Source organism: Doryrhamphus excisus, chromosome 10 (genome assembly GCF_030265055.1).
Source record: "Doryrhamphus excisus isolate RoL2022-K1 chromosome 10, RoL_Dexc_1.0, whole genome shotgun sequence".
Taxonomy (NCBI): domain Eukaryota; kingdom Metazoa; phylum Chordata; class Actinopteri; order Syngnathiformes; family Syngnathidae; genus Doryrhamphus; species Doryrhamphus excisus.
This window is the reverse complement of record NC_080475.1, coordinates 2,735,420-2,761,923: the sequence shown is the minus strand read 5'-3', so window position 1 is coordinate 2,761,923 and position 26,504 is coordinate 2,735,420. Positions and strand designations below refer to the sequence as shown.

The window sequence follows — 26,504 nt, the reverse complement described above, 5'->3', positions numbered from 1 at the left end:
GTTAGTCTTAGTAGGGAAGCCCAGACTTCCCGGTCCCCGGCCACCTCCTCCAGCTCCACCGGGAGGACACCAAGGCGTTCCCAGGCCAACTGTGAGACATAATCCCTCCAGCGTGTCCTAGGTCTGCCCCGGGGCCTTTTCCCGGCTGGGCATGCCCAGAACACCTCACCAAGGAGGCGTCCGGGAGGCATCTGGACTAGATGCCCGACTCCTTCCGATGTGGAGGAGAAGCGGCTCTACTCTGAGCCCCTTTCGATCTAGTCAACGACAATTACCACCACTTCCTTCAAGTTGAATTCTCATGCGTATGTTGAATGTAAACACATCAATAAACACCACAATCCAATTTTCCACTCATCGTGGGTGCTGTTCATCCCCGTTATGTTTATAGAAACTTGTCTTCACGTCAAGTGGGCCTGGTGGGATCGTGTGTCTATGCCTTTCTCCCATGAGATTTCAGACACAATGCCTTGCTCGTGCGATGCGTGCGGGAATCTATCTTTGAGGGAAATATATTTCGAAGGAATACTGATGGCTTATTTGTGTTTGTAAGTTACAGCTGTCCGCTGATCAGATTATGACCAAGTTTATTCCTTGTTTGGGGTTTTCATCTCACCCCCATGTCTCGGTCTTTTGTATGCTTTGACTTTCACACGCCGTGGGTCCTTCCTGTGGCTCCCAGCGACAGAGTCTTCTTGAGTCTGTGTGGCCGGGGCTCACTTTTCTCTCATGTAAACCGCCATCGCCACATGGCTTCCATCATAACCACCGTAGCTTTTCCATTCTACAGGAACAAATTAATGAATGTCTTTATTTCTTGGTGCTGTCTGTGTGTGTGTGTGTGTGTGTGTGTGTGTGTGTGTGTGTGTGTGTGTGTGTGTGTGTGTGTGTGTGTGTGTGTGTGTGTGTGTGTGTGTGAATGACAGAGTACAGACGTACACACACAGACCTCCCCAATGTAATTTTTCCACCTAATTGCCCTGATCTACTTATTACTTGTCATCAAAAGCCAAATCCATAACGTGAGCTCACTCTTATCTGTATTAGTGCCAAATAAGTTCCACCTGAGTGCTGTAATCTGCTTTTATTGACCCTTCAGTCACCTTCACTCAAGCAGAAAGGGGGTCACTCCTAGCTAGTAGCTATATGACACGTCAACAAATGATATTGTTATACTTTTGCGATTGTAATATTTACTTGCAAATACATCAGTTAGATCAGGAGGGTCCGGGGGGCTTTATGGCACAAAAGCTTGTTTCATATTGGCACATTGTAAAAAAAACCACCAAACTAAAAAAAAAAACAGCAAAAATTAAAAGTAATAAAACGATTGACGTGTTGATACATATTTTTTAGCCTTTTTACAAAATTTGAAAATACATTAAAATACCAGAGTTGCCCCCCAGCTCAGCCCGGGTAGGTGGAAGCCAATGGGTGTGTGTGTGTGTGGGGGGGGTGCGTGGCAGTGGTTGAATTCCTTCCTGCAACTGTCAGACCCTATAATATAAACTGCTCCAAAAATCCTGTGCAATAACTGTGCAATAAACCGTGCAATAAACCGTGCAATAAATGAGTAACAAAATAGACCTGTGGCTTGATCATGCACACACCTTGATTTTTCACTTTTTATACTTTTTTTTTTAATTTTTACTTTTTTTTTTTTTTAGCGCGTTTGCTGCTGTCAACTTGGAATTTCCCCTATGTAGGACTAATAATTTGAAAATACATTAAAATACCAGAGTTGCCCCCCAATTCAGCCCGGGTAAGTGGAAGCCAATGGTTGAATTCCTTCCTGCAACTGTCAGACTCTATAATATAAACTGCTCCAAAAATACCGTACAATAACCGTGCAATAAACTGTGCAATAATTTTGCAATAAATGAGTAACAAAATAGACCTGTGGCTTGATCAACATGTACACAGCTGTAAGTACTGTATATAACTTCTTTATTTGTGTTACCTTGATTTTGCAATTTCTATACTTTTTTTTTTTTTACTCATTTTTTTTTACCGCGTTTGCTGCTGTAAACTTGGAATTTCCCCTTTGTAGCACAAATAAAGGCATATCTTATGAGCCTCTCTGGTGGGGAAGAGGTTGAATTCCTTCCTGCAACTGTCAGACTCTATAATATAAACTGCTCCAAAAATACCGTACAATAACCGTGCAATAAACTGTGCAATAATTTTGCAATAAATTAGTAACAAAATAGACCTGTGGCTTGATCAACATGTACACAGCTGTAAGTAGTGTATATAACTTCTTCATTTGTATTACCTTGATTTTGCACTTTTTATACTTTTTTTTTACTTGTTTTTTTACCGTGTTTGCTGCTGTAAACTTGGAATTTCCCCTTTGTAGCACAAATAAAGGCATATCTTATGAGCCTTTCTGGTGGGGAAGAGGTTGAATTCCTTCCTGCAACTGTCAGACTCTATAATGTAAACTGCGCCAAAAATACCGTACAATAACCGTGCAATAAACTGTGCAATAATTTTGCAATAAATTAGTAACAAAATAGACCTGTGGCTTGATCAACATGTACACAGCTGTAAGTAGTGTATATAACTTTTTCATTTGTGTTACCTTGATTTTGCAATTTCTATACTTTTTTTTTTACTCGTTTTTTTTACCGCGTTTGCTGCTGTAAACTTGGAATTTCCCCTTTGTAGGACTAATAAAGGCATATCTTATGAGCCTTTCTGGTGGGGAAGTGGTTGAATTCCTTCCTGCAACTGTCAGACTCTATAATATAAACTGCTCCAAAAATACCCTACAATAACCGTGCAATAAACTGTGCAATAATTTTGCAATAAATTAGTAACAAAATAGACCTGTGGCTTGATCAACATGTACACAGCTGTAAGTAGTGTATATAACTTCTTCATTTGTATTACCTTGATTTTGCACTTTTTATACTTTTTTTTTACTTGTTTTTTTACCGTGTTTGCTGCTGTAAACTTGGAATTTCCCCTTTGTAGCACAAATAAAGACATATCTTATGAGCCTTTCTGGTGGGGAAGAGGTTGAATTCCTTCCTGCAACTGTCAGACTCTATAATATAAACTGCTCCAAAAATACCGTACAATAACCGTGCAATAAACTGTGCAATAATTTTGCAATAAATTAGTAACAAAATAGACCTGTGGCTTGATCAACATGTACACAGCTGTAAGTAGTGTATATAACTTTTTCATTTGTGTTACCTTGATTTTGCAATTTCTATACTTTTTTTTTTACTCGTTTTTTTTACCGCGTTTGCTGCTGTAAACTTGGAATTTCCCCTTTGTAGGACTAATAAAGGCATATCTTATGAGCCTTTCTGGTGGGGAAGTGGTTGAATTCCTTCCTGCAACTGTCAGACTCTATAATATAAACTGCTCCAAAAATACCCGTGCAATAAACTGTGCAATAATTTTGCAATAAATGAGTAACAAAATAGACCTGTGGCTTGATCAACATGTACACAGCTGTAAGTAGTGTATATAACTTTTTCATTTGTGTTACCTTGATTTTGCAATTTCTATACTTTTTTTTTTACTCGTTTTTTTTTTTACTCGTTTGCTGCTGTAAACTTGGAATTTCCCCTTTGTAGGACTAATAAAGGCATATCTTATGAGCCTTTCTGGTGGGGAAGAGGTTGAATTCCTTCCTGCAACTGTCAGACTCTATAATATAAACTGCTCAAAAAATCCTGTGCAATAAACTGTGCAATAATCATGCAATAAATGAGTAACAAAATAGACCTGTGGCTTGATCAACATGTACACAGCTGTAAGTAGTGCAACTTAACTTACCTTGATTTTGCAATTTCTATACTTTTTTTGTTTTTTTTACTTGTTTTTTTTTACCGCATTTGCTGCTGTAAACCTGGAATTTCCCCTTTGTAGGACTAATAAAGGCATATCTTATCCTATCTTATCTGTGTGGACCTATCATCGAAACACCACTGAATGAGGGTGCCCACCTTTATGACCCCAAGGAACTTTGAAACCCACCCCACACCCACAGCATCGCAAATATAACTACTACTACTACCTAGTATATCAAAATTCTGCATTGTCATTTTTCCCCTCACTCCATCATCTCCAATGATCAAGCCTGAATGTCATTTCAGTGAGGTCAGGGCAAAGTTTATTGCCTGAAATGTCTTAGATATAATTACTTAGATATAGATCACGCAGATGTAGAACTTGATTTCCCTTGGCGACTCCAAAACAACTAAACTCTCCATGCTTGTGTGTTATTTTAATCACTTTGCAGTGGACTGAGGGTCTAAATGGGGGATGCTATTCTTTAATGTTGCCTTTTTTGAACCATCCAAGTTCATTTTATGACAGACACGTGCAAAGGTATGATTCACTGAGCACCTCTCAGGTTGAGGTCGGCACGCCAGCCATGCTTCAAAACTGCCTCGGCGGAATGTTTTGGCCCCAACATGAAGAATCAAGTTGAATTTGAAGCGTCACTGCACACAGCTATTTCAGCAAAGATGTCTTTGCATCAACGTACCTGTCTAAACATACTATAGACCTGACTTAGTATCTGATTTGCTCTGGTACAATTAAAAAAAAAAGCAATAAGCTATTATACTGCATACTGTATATCAGCTGGTTTCAGGTGAACATAACTGTTTGAGCTGGGGCCCTCAAATATTTTTTTTTTTTCTGTCAGTGAATAAGCTCCTTGGTTTCGTCCCCGAGTAGGAAAATGTCTGCTTTTTGGTGTGTATCCGTGCCAAACGGTATGGAACTAATCTCCACTGAGCTATTTCTCATTAGAGTGTAGGGCCTCTGAGCGGTGCATCAGAGTGTGGACCACAGACAGGAACAGGAGAAGATGTGTCTGTTCCTGCAGATGTGCCTTATTTAGTGTCGGGAAGGAATAACTTTCTGACAGTTTTATTGCAGTCCGGAATAAAAGGCTAAAAAGTGGACTATAAGTCTTGAGTGAATGGCTGGAAGAAAGAAGAAGTCTTTACCATGCTCCTATTGCAGGCTAGTCCATAGCAGGCAGGGTACTGATGCATCACTGTCATGCAGTGTTGTGGTCATAGCAGAGCTTGCGCTAGCTAAAGTGATAAGATTTTATATGGCGCTAACAGACCAAGCACGCCTTTCAGGGGTCGCCACAGCAAATCAAATCGACCTCTCTGACTTTATCTCCGAGGTCTCTAACATGTAATGTCCCTCTGATGTACTCGTTCCTGATCCTATCTATCCTGGTCACTCCCAATGAGAACCTCAGCATCCTCATATCTGGTACCTCCAGTTCTGATTCCTGTCTTTTCCTCAGTGGCAAATGTTGTTTGGTCTCTAGACCAGGTCTCACCAGGTAACAGAGACTCTGTAGTCTCCAGACAACATTGAGGATGCTGAGGTTCTCATCTGGACATGTCCAAACCATCTCAGTCTGGCCTCTCTGACTTTATCGGCAATGCCTCTAACATGTAATGTCCCTTTGATGTACTCGTTTCTGATCCTGGTCACTCCCAATGAGAACCCTCAGCATCATGCTGAGGTTCTCATCTGGACATGTCCAAACCATCTCACTCTGGCCTCTCTTACTTTATCTCCAAGGTCTCTAACATGTAATGTCCCTCTGATGTACTCGTTCCTGATCCTATCCATCCTGGTCACTCCCAATGAGAACCCTCAGCATCATGCTGAGGTTCTCATCTGGACATGTCCAAACCATCTCAGTCTGGCCTCTCTGACATTATCTCCAAGGCCTCTAACATGTAATGTCCCTTTCATGTACTCATTTCTGATCCTATCTATCTTGGTCACTCCCAATGAGAACCCTCAGCATCATGCTGAGGTTCTCATCTGGACATGTCCAAACCATCTCAGTCTGCCCTCTCTTACTTTATCTCCAAGGTCTCTAACTTATAATGTCCCTCTGATGTACTTGTTCCTGATCCTATCTATCCTGGTCACTCCCAATGAGAACCTCAGCATCCTCATCTCTGCTACCTCCAGTTCTGCTTCCTGTCTTTTCCTCAGTGGCAAATGTTGTTTGGTCTCTAGACCTGGTCTCACCAGGTAACAGAGACTCTGTTGTCTCCAAACAACATTGAGAATGCTGAGGTTCTCATCTGGACATGTCCAAACCATCTCAGTCTGGCCTCTCTGACTTTATCGGCAATGCCTCTAACATGTAATGTCCCTCTTATGTACTCGTTCCTGACCCTATCCATCCTGGACACTCCCAATGAGAACCTCAGCATCCTCATCTCTGTACTCCAACATGTACTGTGACTCGGGACATGTCCCAACCATCTCAGTCTGGCCTCTCTGACTTTATCTCCAAGGCCTCTAACATGTAATGTACCTCTGATGTACTCGTTCCTGATCCTATCTATCCTGGTCACTCCCAATGAGAACCCTCAGCATCATGCTGAGGTTCTCATCTGGACATGTCCAAACCATCTCAGTCCGGCCTCTCTGACTTTATCTCCAAGGCCTTTAACATGTAATGTCCCTCTGGTGTACTCGTTCCTGATCCTATCCATCCTGGTCACTCCCAATGAGAACCTCAGCATCCTCATCTCTGCTACCTCCAGTTCTTCCTGGTCTCACCACAGTTGTGTGGACCTTTCCTTTCATTTTAGCTGAAATTCTTCTATCTCACATCACGCCTGACACCTTTCTCCACCCGTTCCATCCTGCCTGGAAACGCTTCTTCACCGCCTTTTCACAATCTCCATAGTTCTGGACTGTTGACCCCCAAGTATTTAAAATTCTCCACCTTCTGTATCTCTTCTCCCTGTAACCTCACTCTTCCACTTGGGTCCTTCTCATCTGCACACATATACTCTGTTTTGCTGTGGCTGATCTTTATTCCTCTGCTTTCCAAGGCAAACCATATGCTGGAAAAAACATTGAAAACAAGTCAATTTAGCTAAAATTACATAACTTTGAACACAAAGTTTTTAAAGTTAATTAGTTGATATAGCAATTTTGTCTATCATTAAGGGCCATTTTAAGTTTACAAAGCACACTAACACTATGCAGGCTAAACCAAAAAAGGCCCAGTCATGGTCTGTTATTTATAAACACATTCAACACCAACACTTCTCAGCGTCCCAACTTCCCGTTCACTCAGATTTATTCCTTCTGGATGTTGTTGCCTGTGTGACATTTTCCATAAAAGACCAGCACCACTCATTAGGCATTTGAACCATGTATGGTTACTGGTACTGAAAGGGCAAAACAGTTTGGGATCCGATCCTCTTTCACCAAATAACACATCGTAAATCAGCACAAAAACATGACTGGAATGGGAGTTGGTGAGGATTTCGGAACGCAGCCTTTCATCACACGTGGTCTACTGGTCTGCTGGTCTCATACTGAGATCACAGTAAATATATTGCATAGGAGTATTTCCTTTAGTGACATGTAAGAGTGATGGCATTTTAATATCCATACAGAGGTAGATAAAAAAACGGAGGGGTTTCCTACAGCCACAGCTGTTTCTTGACAGAGAAGTTCAATGGTTTTGTAGACCATGCACCTCACAACTATTCATTCATTTTCTACCGCTTATCCTCACGAGGGTTGCGGGGGTGCTGGAGCCTATCCCAGCTGTCTTTGGGCGAGAGACGCGGGGTACACCCTGGACTGGTGGCCAGCCAATCACAGGGCACATATAGACAAACAACCATTCACACTCACATTCATACTTATGGACAATTTGGAGTCGCCAATTAACCTAGCATGTTTTGGGTTAGGGTTCGACTTGCAGTTTGTATGTTAAAAGTTGGGCCGGATTGAAACGCTTAGTGGGCACCATGCGGCCCCCGGGCCATAGTTTGTGCACCCCTGCTATAGTGGATATATTACTTAATTTTTTTTAATTATTACTTAATTTTTTTTAATTATTACTTAATTTTTTCAACATTGATAATGCTTTAAAGTGCACTGGCACATCAAACTATGTCATTTAATTTTACAGTTTATTTATTATTATTATTTTTTACAAAATAAGACATCCAACTTGCAAATCATGTTGCCAGTTTGTATGTAAAAAGTTGAAATACTTGGAAAGCAACTGGCGGGCCAGATTAAAACACTTAGTGGGCCGCAGTTTGCGCACCCCTGCTATAGTGGATATATTACTTATTTTTTTTTATTATTACTTAATTTTTTCAACATTAATAATGCTTTAAAGTGCACTGGCATATCAAACTATGTCATTTAATTTTACAGTTTTTTATTATAATTTTTTTTTTTTTGCTAAATAAGACATCCGACTTGCAAGTCATGTTGCCAGTTTAAAAAGTTGAAATATTTAGAAAGCAACTGACGGGCCGGATTCAAACGCTTGGTGGGCCGCATGTGGCCCCTGGGCCGTAGTTTGCTCACGCCTGGTTTAGAGTCTTTAATTAACCAAAGATGCGTGTTTTTGGGACTGTGTGTACCTGTCGTAAACTCTACACAGGTCCGAACCAAGAACCACTAAATTGTGTGGGTGTTTCTGCAAAACAAAAAACAAAAACATCCTCCTTGGTGGACACGGAGAATCGGAATGGATCTGGGTTTGACTGATCTTCCTGTTGACATAGTGACATCTTTTTACTAAAAGAGGGGTATGATTTCCACATGATATTTACCATAGCGGCCCTACACATGTGGTGGGAAAATGTTTGTGTGTCACGAGAAAGGCACCCGAACACATCAGACACAGAGTGCTTATTCTGTCTGGTCCGGTGTCTGGAAGTAGGCTGTGTGTGCCCACAAAACTGGCAGCCGGCATACATCCTCTCTCTGTGTCTCTCTCTCCCTCTCATTTCATTCGCTAAAGGGATTTGACTCTCCAGCCAGCGACAATAATGAATAGAAGCTTTGGGGTTTGAATCCCAAGGGTATGCACCAATCGGTGTGTGTTTCTCACACTTAAGAATGGGATTAGCGGCAGCTGTTTGTAAAGAAGAGGCGCTCGTGTGCACAAGTGTGGGGGTGTCCGGTGGTATGCATTGTGGTTGTCTACCACCGTGCATTTAGCTTCTATGTAGCTCGGGGTAAAGTTACTACATTAACTACAACTATACATCATAATAATCATGAACGTATACATATATGTCAATTCATCATTGTAAAATGGTTATTGGGTTGCATTTTATTGTGTAAGTTTAGCTAGTATTGTGGTGTTTATATTGTACTACGGTTTACTATACATCATTTTTGTTGTTGTTGTTTAATCTGCCTTATATATTTGATACTACGCTAATGAACACATTTTATGGAACTGCTTGTGAACGGGCTGCACGGTGGACAAGTGGTTAGCGAGCAGGCCTCACAGCTAGGAGACCCGAGTTCGATTCCACCCTCGGGCATCTCTGTGTACATATGTGGGTTTTCTCCGGTTTCCTCCCACATTCCAAAAACATGCTAGGTTAATTAGCGACTCCAAATTGTCCATAGGTATGAATGTGAGTGTGAATGGTTGTTTGCCCTGTGATTGGCTGGCTGGCCACCAGTCCAGGGTGTACCCCACCTCTCACCCGAAGACAGCTGGGATAGGCTCCAGCACCCCTCGCGACCCTCGTGAAGATAAGCAATAGAAAATGAGTGGTTAGCGAGCAGGCTAGGAGACCCAAGTTCGATTCCACCCTCGGGCATCTATGTGTGGGTTTTCTCCGGTTTCCTCCCACATTCCAAAAACATGCTAGGTTAATTAGCGACTCCAAATTGTCCGTAGGTATGAATGTGAGTGTGAATGGTTGTTTGTCTATATGTGCCCTGTGATTGGCTGGCCACCAGTCCAGGGTGTACCCCGCCTCTTGTCCGAAGACAGCACCCCCGCGACCCTCGTGAAGATAAGCAGTAGAAAATGAGTGGTTAGCGAGCACGCCTCACAGCTAGGAGACCCGAGTTCGATTCCACCCTCGGGCATCTATGTGTGGGTTTTCTCCGGTTTCCTCCCACATTCCAAAAACATGCTAGGTTAATTAGCGACTCCAAATGGTCCATAGGTATGAATGTGAGTGTGAATGGTTGTTTGTCTATATGTGCCCTGTGATTGGCTGGCTGGCCACCAGTCCAGGGTGTACCCCGCCTCTTGTCCGAAGACAGCTGGGATAGGCTCCAGCACCCCTGCGACCCTCATGAAGATAAGCAGTAGAAAATGAATGAATTAAAAATTGTAGGCTGGTTAACACGCAGGCCTCGCAGCTAGGAGGCCCGAGTTCAATTCCACTCTCGGCCATCTCTGTATGGAGTTTGCATGTTCCCCCGTGCATGCATGGGTTTTCTGCGGGTACTCCGGTTTCCTCCCACATTCCAAAAACATGCTAGGTTAATTAGCGACTCCAAATTGTCCATAGGTATGAATGTGAGTGTGAATGGTTGTTTGTCTATATGTGCCCTGTGATTGGCTGGCCACCAGTCCAGGGTCATTTGGCGGAATGCAGTCTACACCCTAGTATAGTACTGTATGATAATAAGCATATTGGTAAACAATACACAAGAGATTGCTCTGTCAGTGTGTTTGTATCTGCATTGCAGCATAACTCTAAGACTTAGTTGCACTGTCAAGTCCTTCCTGACTAAGTCATCATGTGTTTTTTTTTTCAAATATATACATTTAAATGTGCATACACTGACTAAACAGAAGCATCAATGCAGCAGTAGAGTACACAGCTCAGCTGCATGAAAAGGCGGTGCAGTCACTTGCTGTATCTGCAGCACTCCACCTTTTTTCTGCTGAGTCAGAAAGCGTTCAAGAGCATTGATGACATTGTATCACACTGTGCTCAACACTGCCACCCTCTGTCACAAGTGCAGACTGCAGATAACCAATGCAGGAAACGTTCACGTCCATCACAAGGCTCAGTTTTCAGTATGTTTCCATAACAAAATTAACGAGTGGATTGTTCCTTCGCCATTGTGGTGTTTCCGCTCTGAATTTGCATAATAGTCAGCTGCAGATTCTGCTTCGTCAGCGCAATGAAGCTGCTCTCCCTAATTCTGTGCAGATGTGGCGTCGGCTGTCCAATTGGCCTGATTTATTTTTTTTTTTCTCACAGCATATTTTTCACATTTAGCTACTCTGCCATCGATAGTCCTAAGACACAAGGAAGTTATGTTTGAGAGGAAGTGAGTGTTTTTTTCATGAATACGCCACCGTCGGTAGGCAGTTCATTTAGGGTCTTTGCTTCAATGGCATTTTCTGTGACTTCATATCCACATATGTAACTGCTGTCTTTATTTTCCCTTTTCATACAGAAAAACTGTACAACTCCACTGGAAGGGAGCTGAGAAGAGCCCTGTTTTCCCTCAAGCAGATATTTCAGGTAATTATTTCACCTTTTTCAGCAGCAAATCATCTTGTTTTTATTGTGGTATAGTAACAACGTCACCATATTTTGTCAGCATATTTCAGTATTGAACAAAGCAAAATTTTTTCTCAATCAGAAATCACTCCACACTCTTTATTGCTCTCTGGTTCTACCATATCTTACTTATTGTGTGGAAATATGGACTAATAACTATAAAAGCAATCTTCACTCGCTAAATGTACTGCAAAAAAGGCCAGTAAGGATAATTCATAATGCCGCCTACAGAGAACATACTAACTCCTTACACACCTAAACAATGGGAGGGCAGCACCATCTCACCAACATAGTGGATGCTAATTTGCATAATGTGGACATGGGGTTAAACCCCGGTTTTCTACAGTACTTCCATTCCAACACTGGCCCGGCGCCAGTTGGTGCCAGTTCACGCCAAATATTATGTGATTGATGCATAGTGGCTTGCTGTGGCACCGAATTATGTTCGCTTGGCATGTTGCCACAGTGAGCCACTACACGCCACTCACATTATTTGGCGCGAACTGGCACCAACTGGCGCCGGCCGAGTGGACTCCTAGCATCACAAGGGTTGCGGGGGTGCTGGAGCCTATCCCCGCTGTCGTCGGGCAAGAGGCGGGGTACACCCTGGACTTGTGGCCAGCCAATCACAGGGCACATATAGACACTTAGCATGTTTTTGGAATGTGGGAGGAAACCGGGGTACCTGGAGAAAACCCCCACATGCACACAGAGATGGCTGACAGTGGAATTGAACTTGGGTCTCCTAGCTGTGTGGCCTGTGCGCTAACCACTTGACACCGTGCAGCCTATACTGAAAGTACATTTTTATAAAACGTCAGGAGGTTGCCTACAGCCACAATTTTTTTTAGAGACCCTGGTGATTACTTGATCAGACAAATATAGTCAATTTGACTTTTTACCAAATACTGTAACAGTACTGTAACAGTTCGCTGACTGCACTGTCTTCCGCCCCTCCCCAGGATGACAAGGACCTGGTGCACGAGTTTGTGGTGGCCGAGGGACTGACCTGTCTGGTAAAAGTGGGAGCTGAAGCCGACCAGAACTACCAGAATTACATCCTCAGAGGTACTTGACCCCGAGTACTGAACAGTGTTGCACCAGTCCACTTTATACACACTTCGTCTTATCACTAGCCCTGAAAGATATGGAAGCCCGAAAGTAAGTCGAAATAATGAGATAAAAGGTTGAAATAATGAGAAAGTCGAAATAATAAGATAAAAAAGTCGGAATTATGAGATTGAAAGTCGGAATTATGAGATAGAAAGTTGAAATAACAAGATAAAAAGTCGATATTTTGAGATAAGAAAGTCGAAATAATGAGATGAAAAAGTCAAAATAATGAGATAAAAAAGTCGAAATGAGGTAGAATGTCGAAACTACGAGATAGAAAGTCGACTTTTTCAGATAAGAAAGTCAAAATTATAAGCTAGAAAGTCCTAATGAGATAAAAAGTCGAAATAATGAGATAAAAAAGTCGAAATAATGAGATAAAAGTCAAAATAATGAGATAAAAAGTCGAAATAATGAGATAAAAAAGTTTAAATAATGAGATAAAAAGTTGAAATAATGAGAAAGTTGAAATAACAAGATAAAAAGTCGACATTTTGAGATAAGAAAGTCGAAATAATGAGATAAAAAAGTGGAAATGAGGTAGAATGTCGAAACTACGAGATAGAAAGTCGACTTTTTCAGATAAGAAAGTCAAAATTATGAGCTAGAAAGTCCTAATGAGATAAAAAGTCGAAATAATGAGATAAAAACGTCGAAATAATGAGATAAAACAGTCGAAATAATGAGATAAAAAGTCAAAATAACGAGAAAGTCAAAATAATGAGAAAGAAAGTCCAAATAATGATATGGAAAGTTGACATTACGAGATAAAAAGTCGACATTTTGAGATAAGAAAGTCCTAATAATGAGATAAAAAGTCGAAATAATGAGATAGAAAGTCGAAAATATGAGATAGAAAGTCCTACTAATGACATAAAAAAGTGTAAATAATGAGATTTTGTAGAAGAGTCACAGCAGCAGCTCTTCTCTCCTGTTCAGACATGGATTGTGAGTACATGGAGGAGTACTTTAAGTGTGGCTTTACAAGTGATGAAATACTTCATTTGCTGGTGAATTCACATGGAATTGTACTAAGCAAACGCACATTAGAAAGAACTTTGAGGCATCGAAATTGGTATAATTTTTTTTCTTTTTTTTTCCAAAAAGGACATTATTATTGTCATTATTGTCTTGCTGAACCCGTCCATAGCCACGTGCTACGTTACCATGTGAACCGATGAATCTGCTGTTTAACCTCACACCAAAAGGAATACAAACCAGCGTCTAGGTCTCATATTTAGTCGTTTGTTAATGTAGCGGCCCCATGGTAGGGAAGGTGAAAGATCACATGCTTGTAATAGCAGCGAGGGGCATCGTGATGGTGGAGCGGTCACTCTTTTCAAGGTCATTGACATTTAACTGCCCGCTGTGAGGGTCACAAATCTTTAAGTAGCTCATAAAATCCTGCTAGGACGTCGCAGATCATAAAAGCCACTTTGCTCTTTTCTTTTTAAAATGTAAAGTAAGTATTTAACTGAATGCCTAGTAATTTCTTGATAACCTAGTCTTTGTTTTTTTTTCAAAGTGGACACAGAGACCAGACACTTTAGCGCCATAAGAGTCATTAAAAAGTCAGGTGTTTTTGTTTTGTGTTTATTCGCTTAAATACGTCTCAGCCCCCCCAATGTGTATTTCTAAACATTGACCTTTTTATGGATGTGAAAGGTCGGCCCCCTAATACAGGTCAAACATAAGCCCTGCTTGGACTACCTCTTTGGTTTTTAGGAAAGATAGAGGAGGTTTTGGAGGAGACGTTATCCACGTATACATGGACCCAAATGTTCCAATTGCATTTGATTTATTTGGACAAACGGAAAGAATGTAACCTTTGTATACACCTCATTCCGAAAGAAAAGTGCCAATCCGAATGAATATATAATAGGATTCCCAGGGGTGGAATATTCCTTTCCCCAATCCGATTGAGGTATCTTGTACCCGCTCAAACGGAAAGTTGTCAGACTGCGTTGTTTTTCTTCTTCTGTTGTTTATTGGCGGTTGGCAAGCAGCTTTCGTGTGCATTAGCGCCATCTGTGGAACAGAATCTAAACCAGGGGTGGGCAAACTTTTTGACTCGCGGGCCGCATTGATTTAACAAAATTGATGAAGGGGGGGTGCATACTATATATTTTACACGTAACAGTCCATCTGGAATTATTGTATCTGTAAAAATGTAGTGCAATCAGCTATATGTACTTGTACCATGGTGTACCAAGGTTGTACCATAATGCCAGGTTGTATGTTAAGTTTCAATGAAATACTTTGGGCCGTATTCAAACACTTGGCGGGCCGCATGTGGCCCCCGGGCCGTAGTTTGCCCACCCCTGATCTAAACCCTTCTATACGCCATTCACAAGTCCAGTTTTATTAAAAAAAGAAAATACATATCTATATAAAACATGTGCCGAGATTAATTATAAAATATTAGCAAGATTGAACTTTATCTTTTCCTGTTCCCGGGTGCGTTCTTTCAGCGAATGCTGAGATATGACGTAACACGCAGCTTCGATTTAAAAAAAAAAATGGAGGCGAGCAATTGGCACTGGACTGCTGCGGAAAGTTTGTTTTTGATTCAAACTAAATTTCAAGACTGGATGAAGGAAAAACTGGGAATACGGAGTTATTCCAACAAGTGAAAGAAAAACTCAAGGAAGTCGGTATCACGTGATGTTGGTGTTTACGCTTTACTGGGCATGCCCCATTGACTATTCTGGTTGATTATAGCGATTGGAATATTCCTTTCCATGTATACCATTGCTTTCGGAAAGGTCATTCGCAAAGATTCCATTCGGAAAGAGAAAAACTCCTCATGTAAACATGGCTAATGTTGTCATTGTGCAATGAATGATGAAACCACATCTCATATCTTTTCACTCCCCTTTCTGATCAAAACAACCTCATCTCACACACTCCTTTGTCCTCCTCGTGTTTCAACATCAGTACTGCCCTCACGTAGGAGCCTTTAACCTGCTTTGACTCCTCACCTCATTTCTCCTGACTGGTCACAGAGTTTTTAGAGTGCCGTTGATCCCCTTTCACTCTTTTGCTCTCTGTGTGCTACATTTCGGAGAACCCGAGTCGAACATGAGCTGGGGGCAACACATGCTAAGGTCATAGGTGTGTATAGATGTGGCTGCTTTTATGTCGATGACTTAAATGTGGAACTATGTCATGAGGATGGAGGGAATGAGAGGTTGATACTAATAATATATACTATAGTATATAATAGTATAGTATAATATAATATATAAGTATAGTATAGTATAGTATAATATATGCTATAATATATACTAATAATATCTGTTCCAGTTGCTAGAAAAAAAAACTATTATCTTGACTCATAATGACCAGTGGGCCGCCATTGTTGTTGTGGTTGTTTGTGAGGTATACCTGAATGGGACCGCCACAAATACATTAATGTATGGGAAACATTCATTCATTAATTTTCTACCGCTTATCCTCACAAGGGTCACGGGTGTGCTGGAGCCTATCCCAGCTGTCTTCAGGCGAGAGGTGGAGTACAATTCTGGACTGGTGGCCAGCCAATCACAGGGCACATATAGACAAACAACCATTCACACTCACATTCATACCGATGGACAATTTGGAGTCGCTAATTAACCTAGCATGTTTTTGGAATGTGGGAGGAAACCGGAGTACCCGGAAGAAAACCCACGCATGCACGGGGAGAACATGCAAACTCCACACAGAGATGGCCGAGGGTGGAATTGAACCCTTGTCTCCTAGCTGTGAGGTCTGCGCGCTAACCACTCGACCACCGTGAAGCCTGTATGGGAAACACAGAAATGATAACGGTGTCATTTTTAAGGCCTTCCACATTCCACATTGTTTTCAATACTGCTTTTCCTCAATAGGGTTGCAGGTATGCTGGAGTCTATCCCAGCTTGGGCGGGAAGTGGGGTACACCCTGATCATGCTGCCAGCCAATTGGCGGGTGCATAGAGACAAACAACTATTCATACCTAAGGACAATTTAGAATAGCCATTGAACACACTGCTAGCTAATTTACATAATGGTACCCATTAAAAAAAACTTCGACTATATTAGGAAAGCAGGAAGTGAACAAATGTAACAGTTACTGATTGTAAAAGTACCAGATGGAGGGGTAGGATTTAATAAGCTTTGCTTCTTCCTACTCCTTTTGGACTGATTATGTGATGCATTCAATTGTAATCTGATGCATGTTCAAATGAAATAAAACCATTACCATTACCAAATACAAGTCCAGTAATCCCTCGTTTATCACTGTTAATTGGTTCCAGACCCAACCATGATAAGTGAATTTCCGCAAAGTAGGATTCCTTACTTATGATTCAAATATTTTCATAGTTAGAGCATAGAAAACTGGTTGAGGACCTTGTAAATATGATTTTCCACATTATGAGAGCCCTGTAGACATGAACTAACACCCCTATAGTCACCAGATCTACAATAATGTTGTTACTGTATTTGCACAGGATCACTATTGTATCGTAAAGATGTTAGTGGATATTCCCAAAAGCAAAAGGGAAACATTCCAGGTTGTCCATACATACTGTACTATATATGTGTCAACCATACCTGCTCCTTCTTCCCACACATTTCCTTTATCCTACTCTTAGACTGCATCTCCATCCTCTTTCATCTACACCCGTTCATCATTCTTGCATGCAGCAAGAGTGCAGATCACCGCTCCCCCCTAATAACCAGTGCACACACATGTGTTTATGCAGCCAACGGGGCCACAGTAAAGGTCTGGGCCCCTTTGGAGCAGCCAAGCCGTAACACGGCCAGACGACACAATACACAGTGTTTCCAACGACAGCTTCCAGCAGCACGTTAAAGACTGCCGCACCTGGGCTTTCACTTAATCCGCACCAAATGGTCAAACCAGCAAGGACGGGATTATGTTACACTCCGTCAAGTGGATGAAAACTTTGTAGAAAAACAATGATTCGGATGTACAACCAAGTGTGCTACTGAATATTGAAATATATACTCATGATCAATATTATAAGATAAGTTGAAAAATGGCCGTAATGTACATTTTGCATTGTTGGATCTTAAGGAGGTTCTAAGTAGAGCTTTTTGGAAAAAATGTGGATTCAATGTCATTTTTTGTCAGGTATTTACGCTGTCATGATCTCTTGATGGCAAAGGCAAAAATGCTTTCTCTCTTTGAACGCGGTTGGTTTGCCGAAAAGACAAGAAGTAGAACCGGAGGTAGCAGAGATGCAGATGCTGAGGTTCACATTGGGAGTGACCAGGATGGATAGGATCAGGAACAAGTACATCAGAGGGACATTACATGTTAGAGGCCTTGGAGATAAAGTCAGAGAGGCCAGACTGAGATGGTTTGGACATGTCCAAGTGAGAACCTCAGCATCCTCATCTCAGCTTTTCCTCAGCGGCAAATGTTGTTTGGAGGCTAATTGGTCACACTGGGAGTGACCAGGATGGATAGGATCAGGAACAAGTCCATTACAGGGACATTACATGTTAGAGGTCTTGGAGATAAAGTCAGAGAGGCCAGACTGAGATGGTTTGGACATGTCCAGGTGAGAACCTCAGCATTCTCATCTCAGCTACCTCCAGTTCTGCTTCCTGTCTTTTCCTCAGTGGCAAATGTTGTTTGGAGACTAATTGGTCACATTGGGAGTGACCAGGATGGATAGGATCAGGAACAAGTACATCAAAGGGACATTAAATTGTCCATAGGTATGAATGTGAGTGTGAATGGTTGTTTGTCTATATGTGCCCTGTGATTGGCTGGCCACCAGTCAGGCCGGGATAGGCTCCAGCATACCTGTGACCCTTGTGAGGATAAGTATAATTATAATAAGTGACATTATGGACTACTTGGTCTGTTTTAAAAACACAAACAGCATAAAATATCATAGGTCTGCACAGGGAAGCCTTGTAAACAGTACACTTACTATAAAAAAGTATTTCTTAGTAGTATTTCTTGTGTACTTGTAGATGTTGCCAAGGTCCCACACAATTTAAGAGGCCATGAAGCACCTGGTAAAAGCATCTTCCTCTCCGTCTTTAAAGCTCTTTAACGTCTAGCATTGTAAAAACCTGCATGTCATTGAAGATAGCAAACCTAAAGTAAAATAAACGTACAAAAAGAAATACGTACGCTCACGCCTCCTCGCTCTTTATCCCCTTTGCATGTACATCATAATACAGCCTGAAATGTTTTATGTTCTTTGAAATTTCCCTGCAAAAAATGCTGTTTAAAAGATGTTACCAAATGTTTTTTCCCACATTCCCATAGATTAAAGATGTCAAATGACTCAATAGGAGTGTCTCAACTTGGTTGTGAAATGTAAAAACATGTGCAAACAGAAAAAGCAGACAAGGTGTCAGTAAAAACGTAGATCATGCTGAAGACCGTCAACATGGGCCAGTCCAAAGAAAAACATAATTGCTTCAAGTTGGCTCTAATTGGTCGGTCTGTCTCGAGCTGCTCACATTTTTTTTATGCAGTGACCAACTTAGGAAATTCTAAAAAAAAAAAGGAAAATACGTTACCATATGTTACTAAATAATTCGCTATTTCTACTAGTTTGGATCATGATTGATACTGATAGCAAAATACTGAGTTGCTGATTTATTCTCTAAGTGTGCTTTGGGAGCGGTTAAAATGAATCAAACAAACAATAAAATCCAAGAAAAACTTCTCTACATCATCTTTGTATCAACAACGTAAGCCAAAATGTCAACAAAAACTGTCAACAATTATCACCCAGCTAATTCGTGTAGATTGGACGGTGTAGATTAAACAATTTCTACATCCTCATAGCACATTATTGCTTTAAAAATCAGTCTCTTCTGTTATATCGATACAGAACAGACAAAACCGAAGAACATAATATTGTATACATTATCAACGAGGGTCAATTTACTTTCACTTAATGACAAACTGCAATCTACTGCAGACCACCACTGTGCTGAGTGTGCCATGAAATCATCACATCAAAAATAGTTATTTATGTAGTAGAAATATTTACATAAGACCACCCAAAACGATGTGTTAATAGTGGTAACTTATTTATTTAATTGGGACCTATTATGCTTTTTCCACTTTTCTGACCTATAAATCTAGTTAGAATGTAGTTAAAGCAGGGGTCTCAAACACGTGGCCCGCGGGCCAAATGTGGCCCGCAGGACACTAGTTTGAGGCCTCCGCCTTGATATGAAAGTTTAATGTTAAGTTTGATATGGATGCTGTATGGTATCATGTACCCAGAAAAATGTATTACGTTTGATTAATGTTCATGTTAAAGGTTAAATAACTGTTAATAGTTATCCTCCCTATCCGTGTGGAAGTGGTAAGTTTTTGGCTATTTGGCTAGTTTAAAGGAAATAACTTGAAGGCTACAGTTTAGGTCGCTAGCGCTCTGGTTTGCGAGTTAGCATGTGTCTCAAGACCCTGCAGTTGCGCAATATGTTGTAAAGTATAAATGTATAAATGTATAAAAAGTATAAATGTGACTATAGTCGTGTTTTGCCATGTCTACAGGGCTCTAATAATGCTTTGTTCATTTTAATCTGAAAAAAATAATTTGTCTACCCACCAACTATATGTGGTTTCTTAAGTTTATTATTATTATTATATTTATTTATTACTGATTGATTGATTTTCTTTATTCTTGATTTGTTTATTTATTTTTCATCTTATTTTGTGCAGAAAAATAAAAATTAATCGGATTGGGGAAAGGAATATTCCACCCCTGGGAATCCAATTATATATTCATTCGGATTGGCACTTTTCTTTCGGAATGAGGTGTATACAAAAGGTTAGATTCTTTCCGTTTGAGCAAATAACCCGAATGGAATTGGAATATTTGGATCCATGTATACGTGGCTAGTAAGTACCAATTTATCAGTGTCCTAACTGTTTTATTTAAGTCAGGGAGCGGGGTTGCTTATAGCCGTTTCCCACCACAATTAGGGGCTCTACCTGAGTTTTTTTAAACACTGGTAGTCCCGCAAAATCAGATGAGTGCCACTTTAAAAAAAAAAAAATAGAAAATATAGATTTACTTTTCTTTTTTTGCATGAGCTTCTTCTCTAGAGTTCAATATCTTGTCGGTTCCTTTCAAATAGAAGAATTAGGGATGACGCCTGTTGTGTGGCATCACGCGGGGACCAAATAATGCGGTTGGAAACAGTACTCGACAAGGTGTAACTAAGTCATTTCATGGTAATGTGCACCATTTGCGGTCACGAATCATGTGCCAAGTTGTTGACATTTTGTTTTTACATTTTAAAGGTATAGTGGGGGTCAATGAGCGTTCTTCAATTGTTTACACTGATTTTCAGTTAGATGCCTTATCATTTATAGAATAATATAGTCTTCTGAGGCTTTAATTACCTATAGTTGTGTATAACATAGCTGAACAAAGTAGATGACAAAAAGGCACCTCAAAAAAAAAAGAGTGACCTCACTCCCATTCACGCTTGATGGGGTGATGAAGGCATACGGGGGTCCCCCCTGGGCCACAACTGCAGGCCTCCGGCAAGTTAAATCCCAGTCTGGAAGCCCTTTGAGCCAGGTGTAAGGGGGGTCGTGGGGGGGGGGGGGGCTCCCACATCATTGCACTAACTGGTCACAGACACTTCCAGAGCTTATGAGAGCAACAAGAACCGAGAAGAAAAAGACAAAAAAAAAATGTAGGTGTAGATTGTAAAGTAAGATGGCATCATTCCAAGGAGTGGAAGTCTGGGAACGTGCTCTTGTAAAATGTATGCTCACTGGGAGCAAGTGTGAATACTTTTTCCATCTTTCATGATGGTTTTATTGATTCATGGAGGAGCTTTTCAAAGGCTGTCCAGACAGAAAAGTTCAAGGCTGCCTTCCTTCTTTTTTAGAATTGGCTCAGTGTTTTTTACCCTTGTAGGTCATTTACATGACACCATTTTTGAAATAAAAATGTTTAAAAATAATGTCGTTATACACACACATACAGTATATACTGTATACTGGGATAGGCTCCAGCATGCCCGCGACCCTCGTGATGATAAGCGGTTTAAATGAATGAATGAAAGTTGTAAAAAGTATAGGTACTCACAACTAATGAATGGTAATGAAATGACGCCACAAGCCAATCAGCAGGAAGTACATATTTGTGATTTAGCATCCATGAATTAGTGGTAATTCTCAAAAATTATTCCCACACTAAAACTGACATTATACATTTTGATAACATTGACATTATATATCATCCAATTTTGCGCTTTTTACAATTTTTCCAAAAATATATTCATTAATTAAACGCATGTGTGGTTAAATACAGCCTAGCACTATTTGTCAAAAACTATATATATTCAAACAAATGTCATGTATTTATGCCAAATTAAATACTTTCAAGCATAAAAATGACTAAATGAACTAAAATGCAAATATAAGGCATTCAGAAATGCATTCAAAGACTTGATGCTATATCGTATTAGGTGTCGCTAATGTTTACTAAAATGTTTGTATACCCGGAAGAACAAGCAGGAGTGAGTTATCTCACAACAGTTACAATAATAATAACAACACAAGCTACTCCGCTCTGAATCCTAATGGTTAATACGAGCGTAAAGGTGACCATAGGGTTGTTAGTTCATGTTTACAGGGCTCTGATAATGTGGGAAATCATTTTTAGACGGTCTTCAACCGGTTTTCTATGCTCTAAGTATGAAAATATTTGAGTAAGGAATCCTACTTTGCGGAAATTCGCTTATCATGGTTGGGTCTGGAACCAATTAATGAGGGATAAATGAGGGATTACTGGACTTGTATTTGGTAATGGTAATGGTTTTATTTCATTTGAACATGCATCAGATTACAATTGAATGCATCACATAATCAGTTCACAGTTCCACATGTCCAAAAGGAGTAGGAAGAAGCAAAGCTTATTAAATCATACCCCTCCATCTGGTACTTTTACAATCAGTAACTGTTGCATTTGTTCACTTCCTGCTTTCATAATATAGTTTTTTTTTTTTTTTTTTTCAAATTTTTTGTGATTGAGGTGATATGACCATGACATAATGGGTACTATTATGTAAATTAGCTAGCAGTGTGTTCAATGGTGATTCTAAATTGTCCTTAAGTATGAATAGTTGTTTGTCTCTATGAACCCGCCAATTGGCTGGCAGCATGATCAGGGTGTACCCAACCTCCCGCCCAATTTGTTCACTTCCTGCTTTCCTAATATAGTTTTTTTTATGAAAAATATATTTTCTTTTAATTAAAAAAATATTTTCTATTTTAAAAAAATATTTTCTATTTAAAAAAATATATTTTTTAATATTTTTATATTTTTTTTTTTTTTTTTTTTTTTTTTTTGTCATGTACCGAAATACGAGGTGATAGTTCTTCCCTGAGATCATATTTCTCCTCTCTTGTAGTATTGGATGACATTTTTAGGTAATTGGTTATTTTTAGACTTATGTATTATTTTAGCTGTTTGAAGATGAACTATATCATGAACTATATTTGTGCATTTACATGCTGCGTATGTTTTGCAAAGTTGATTACATATTGTATGGTTGGCTCCTCTGATTGGATTGCATCTCCGCAAACGACTCCACGTGTGAGAGGAAATGTAGCAAACGAGTGCCGCACGTGTTTTCAACCCTGCAACTTCTCAACTCCGATACTGGTTTCTCTCCAAAATTGCTCCATACGCCGTGCTCTGACAACACAATTAAGACGTTACATTTCTCAAAAGCTTTTGACTCAGCAACCTTTACAAGAAAGCAAAACATGACCCGGTGACATGTTTTTGGTTAAGATGTGAGCCTTGATCGTACCAATGACCCCCACCGCCAACTCTCTCTCTCTCATGTGAAACCCAACAGACCCCTTCTACATCCCCCACTCACAGGGGCAGACCATTCATCTCCACCTGCATGACCTATATTCTGCGGCTGCATGTTTTTCATTCCCGCCGTGTTGCTGCATTTACGTTTATATCAGTATTTCATCGACAAGGTTTTATAATCAACCACAAATGATTTTGGGTGTTGGTACGATTTACAGTATGTCTGCTGAATAATAAATTGAAAACACGCTAAACATAGTATTGTTGTATGTAGCCTGCCTCTACTGTACTTTATTGCCAGATGCTTGTCTTTTTCTTAACCTTACAGCTGGAAGGATGTCATTTTATGGCTTCCCTCCAAAGGCCTTCCTTGTAGGATTTTATGTGGACAAGCTCATCAGTTGAGCTTTCAACAGGTTTTCATTTATAAGCTCTGAGGTATCTCTTTAAATATAGAGCAAATTTGGATGTATAGAGAGATCAGCTAAGGAATTGTTTAGATTTTTTTTTATTTTATTTTTTTTTACAGAGTCTCGAGTGTCTGCAGAGCTGGCTCAGTGTGCCCTAGTGGATTTGCTTGCATGCCTTTAGGGACTGAATTGTCAAACACTGACTGACATGTGGGCTGCACGGTGGACGAGTGGTTAGCGTGCAGACCTCACAGCTAGGAGACCTGAGTTCAATCCCACCCTCGGCCATCTCTGTGTGGAGTTTGCATGTTCTCCCGTGCATGTGTGACATATTTTAAAACTTTTTCCATATATAAGGCGCACCACATAAGGCGCACCTTCAATGAATGACATATTTTAAAACTTTTTCTATATATAAGGCACACCGCAGTATAAGTCGCACGTTCAATGAATGACATATTTTTAAAAAATTTCCATATACAAGGCACACCGCATTATGAGGCGCACCTTCAATGAATGACATATTTTAAAACTTTTTCCATATATAAGGCGCACCTTCAATGAATTACATATTTTTAAATTTTTCCATATAAAAGGTGCACCGCATTATAAGGTGCAACTTCAATGAATCACCTATTTTAAAACTTTTTCCAAATATAAGGCGCACCACATTAGGAGGTGCACCTTCAATGAATGACATATTTTTAAACTTTTTCTCTATATAAGGCACACCGCATTTTAAGGCGCACCTTCAATGAATTACATATTTAAAAACTTTTTCTATATATAAGGCGCACCGCATTATAAGGCGCACCTTCAATGAATGACATATTTTCAAACTTTTTCTATATATAAGGCGCACCTTCAATGAATGACATATTTTAAAACTTTTTCCATATATAAAGCGCGCACCGCATTAAGGCGCACCTTCAATGAATGACATACGTATTTTCAAACTTTTTCTACATATAAGGCGCACCTTCAATGAATGACATATCTTAAAACTTTTTCCATATATAAAGCGTGCACCGCATTATAAGGCGCACCTTCAATGAATGACATATTTTAAAACTTTTTCCATATATAATATTCCATATTTTCGAAGTACGAGTTCATATGACCATACAATGACATAATGGGTACCATAGTAACTGTCAATGTAGTGGTATGTATAGCACATCATGACTTGACGAACTTGATGAGTGATGGATGTTATGGAAAAAGTTAAATATTGTTTGTCGACTGTGTTTTTCCGCAGAAGAATTTGTCACATCCCCAATTTGTTCAACCTACAAATCAATTACTACGGCATAAAATCCAGTTTTTGGCAGGCCTCGATTAAGCCACTGATAAGTTACTTTTGTACTTTGTGGCTTCCAGCTGTTGTTTCCTGTGAACTTCCTTTTCCTTTTCTTTTTCCTCTATTGTTTTGGCTTAAGATGGATGTTAATGTTACTGCATGTGATGTTGAAATGTTGACATTGGCTGCACTTTCAGAGGCATAACAGAAGAAGAATTCACATTCAAGAGTTCCTGTACCAAAAAAGACCTTTTGAGTAAAGATTGTCCGGCTCACGTGCATACATGGAAGCTTGCACACATCTGACCTGTGAGTACAGCTGCTTGCTAATGCACAGCACGGCAAGATAAGAGCCTGGACGGGATGGAGATTTGGCCTCTTTCCCAAAAGTACCGATAAAATAAATGGTGATGACGGACAGTCTGACTTGACCCAGTTTTGTATACATTTTCAAAATTAACAACCAAAAGGGGGCGAAGTGATGAATGAGTTTGGGAAAGGAGCAATGGAGGAGTGTTCATTGCACGCATCTTCCTTAGATAAGGGTGCTCCATTCGATACTGCTGAGTCATATTGGCGCTGCCAACCAAACCTCACAGATTTTCTCACCTTGGCAGCGGGCAGGGATCAACCCTTCCTGAGCATTCCTGTGGATTTGCAGCAGAATTGCTGCGGTTAACGACAGAGAGGTCTTTAAGAAACACTTTCAGAACCACCGCCGTAGCTTTTATATACAGACGGTCTTTGCTTGTTGTCCTTTAGGCCATGTGTTTTCTTCCCGGCCTAGCCTTTCCCATCGTGGATACATTTAAATTCCAATCATTGAGCTTTGAAGGCAGCACACCGTCTGCCAGCATCTCATTACGTGACATCCATGCACAAGGGGGCAGAGACATTGTTATTGTTGTACTTTGTGTGAGGTATTATAGAGCTGCTCATGATTAAACTAAATGCAGGCCAACATTTTTGGCCTCAGATCAGTGCTTGGAGTGGACGGTGTCCTGCACAGTCTCAGCAGTCACATGCTCTTCTTGTTAAATCTGCTAAAACTACGCTGATGTTGTCCGTTGTACAGTATAATCCAGGTCTTCGCTATTATCCATGTTTGTACAATAAGGGCTGTGGTATTAATTTTAGATAGGGAAATGCAAATGTGCCTCATTATACTGTATTTTCCGCACTATAAGGCGCACCTAAGGCACCTTAAATTTGTTCAAAAGCTGATATATGGAAACATTTTTAAAATATGTAATTCATTGAAGGTTCGCCTCATAATGCGGTGCGCCTTATATATGGAAAAAGTTTTAAAATATGTCATTCAGTGAAGGTGCGCCTTATAATGCGGTGCGCCTTGTATATGAAAAACATTTTAAAATGTGTCATTCATTGAAGGTGCGCTTTGTAGATGGAAAGAGTTTTAAAATGGCATTCATTGAAGGTGCGCCTCATTTATGGAAAAAGTTTTAAAATGTCATTCATTGAAGGTGCGCCTTATAATGCGGTGCGTCTTATATATGGAAAAAGTTT

At 40.2% G+C, this 26,504-nt stretch overlaps 1 protein-coding gene across 3 annotated transcripts in view; it reads left to right on the top strand.

Moving 5' to 3' along the window:
• The window catches only part of fhod3b (formin homology 2 domain containing 3b), a 125,797-nt gene that overhangs the window by 61,340 nt on the left and 37,953 nt on the right, over positions 1-26,504 (top strand). For all 3 annotated transcript variants that reach the window (XM_058083359.1, XM_058083357.1, XM_058083358.1), the window contains 2 exons: positions 11,227-11,294; positions 12,296-12,401. In XM_058083359.1, the coding sequence (XP_057939342.1) occupies positions 11,227-11,294; positions 12,296-12,401 (174 nt within the window). The remainder of the gene's footprint in view (positions 1-11,226; positions 11,295-12,295; positions 12,402-26,504) is intronic.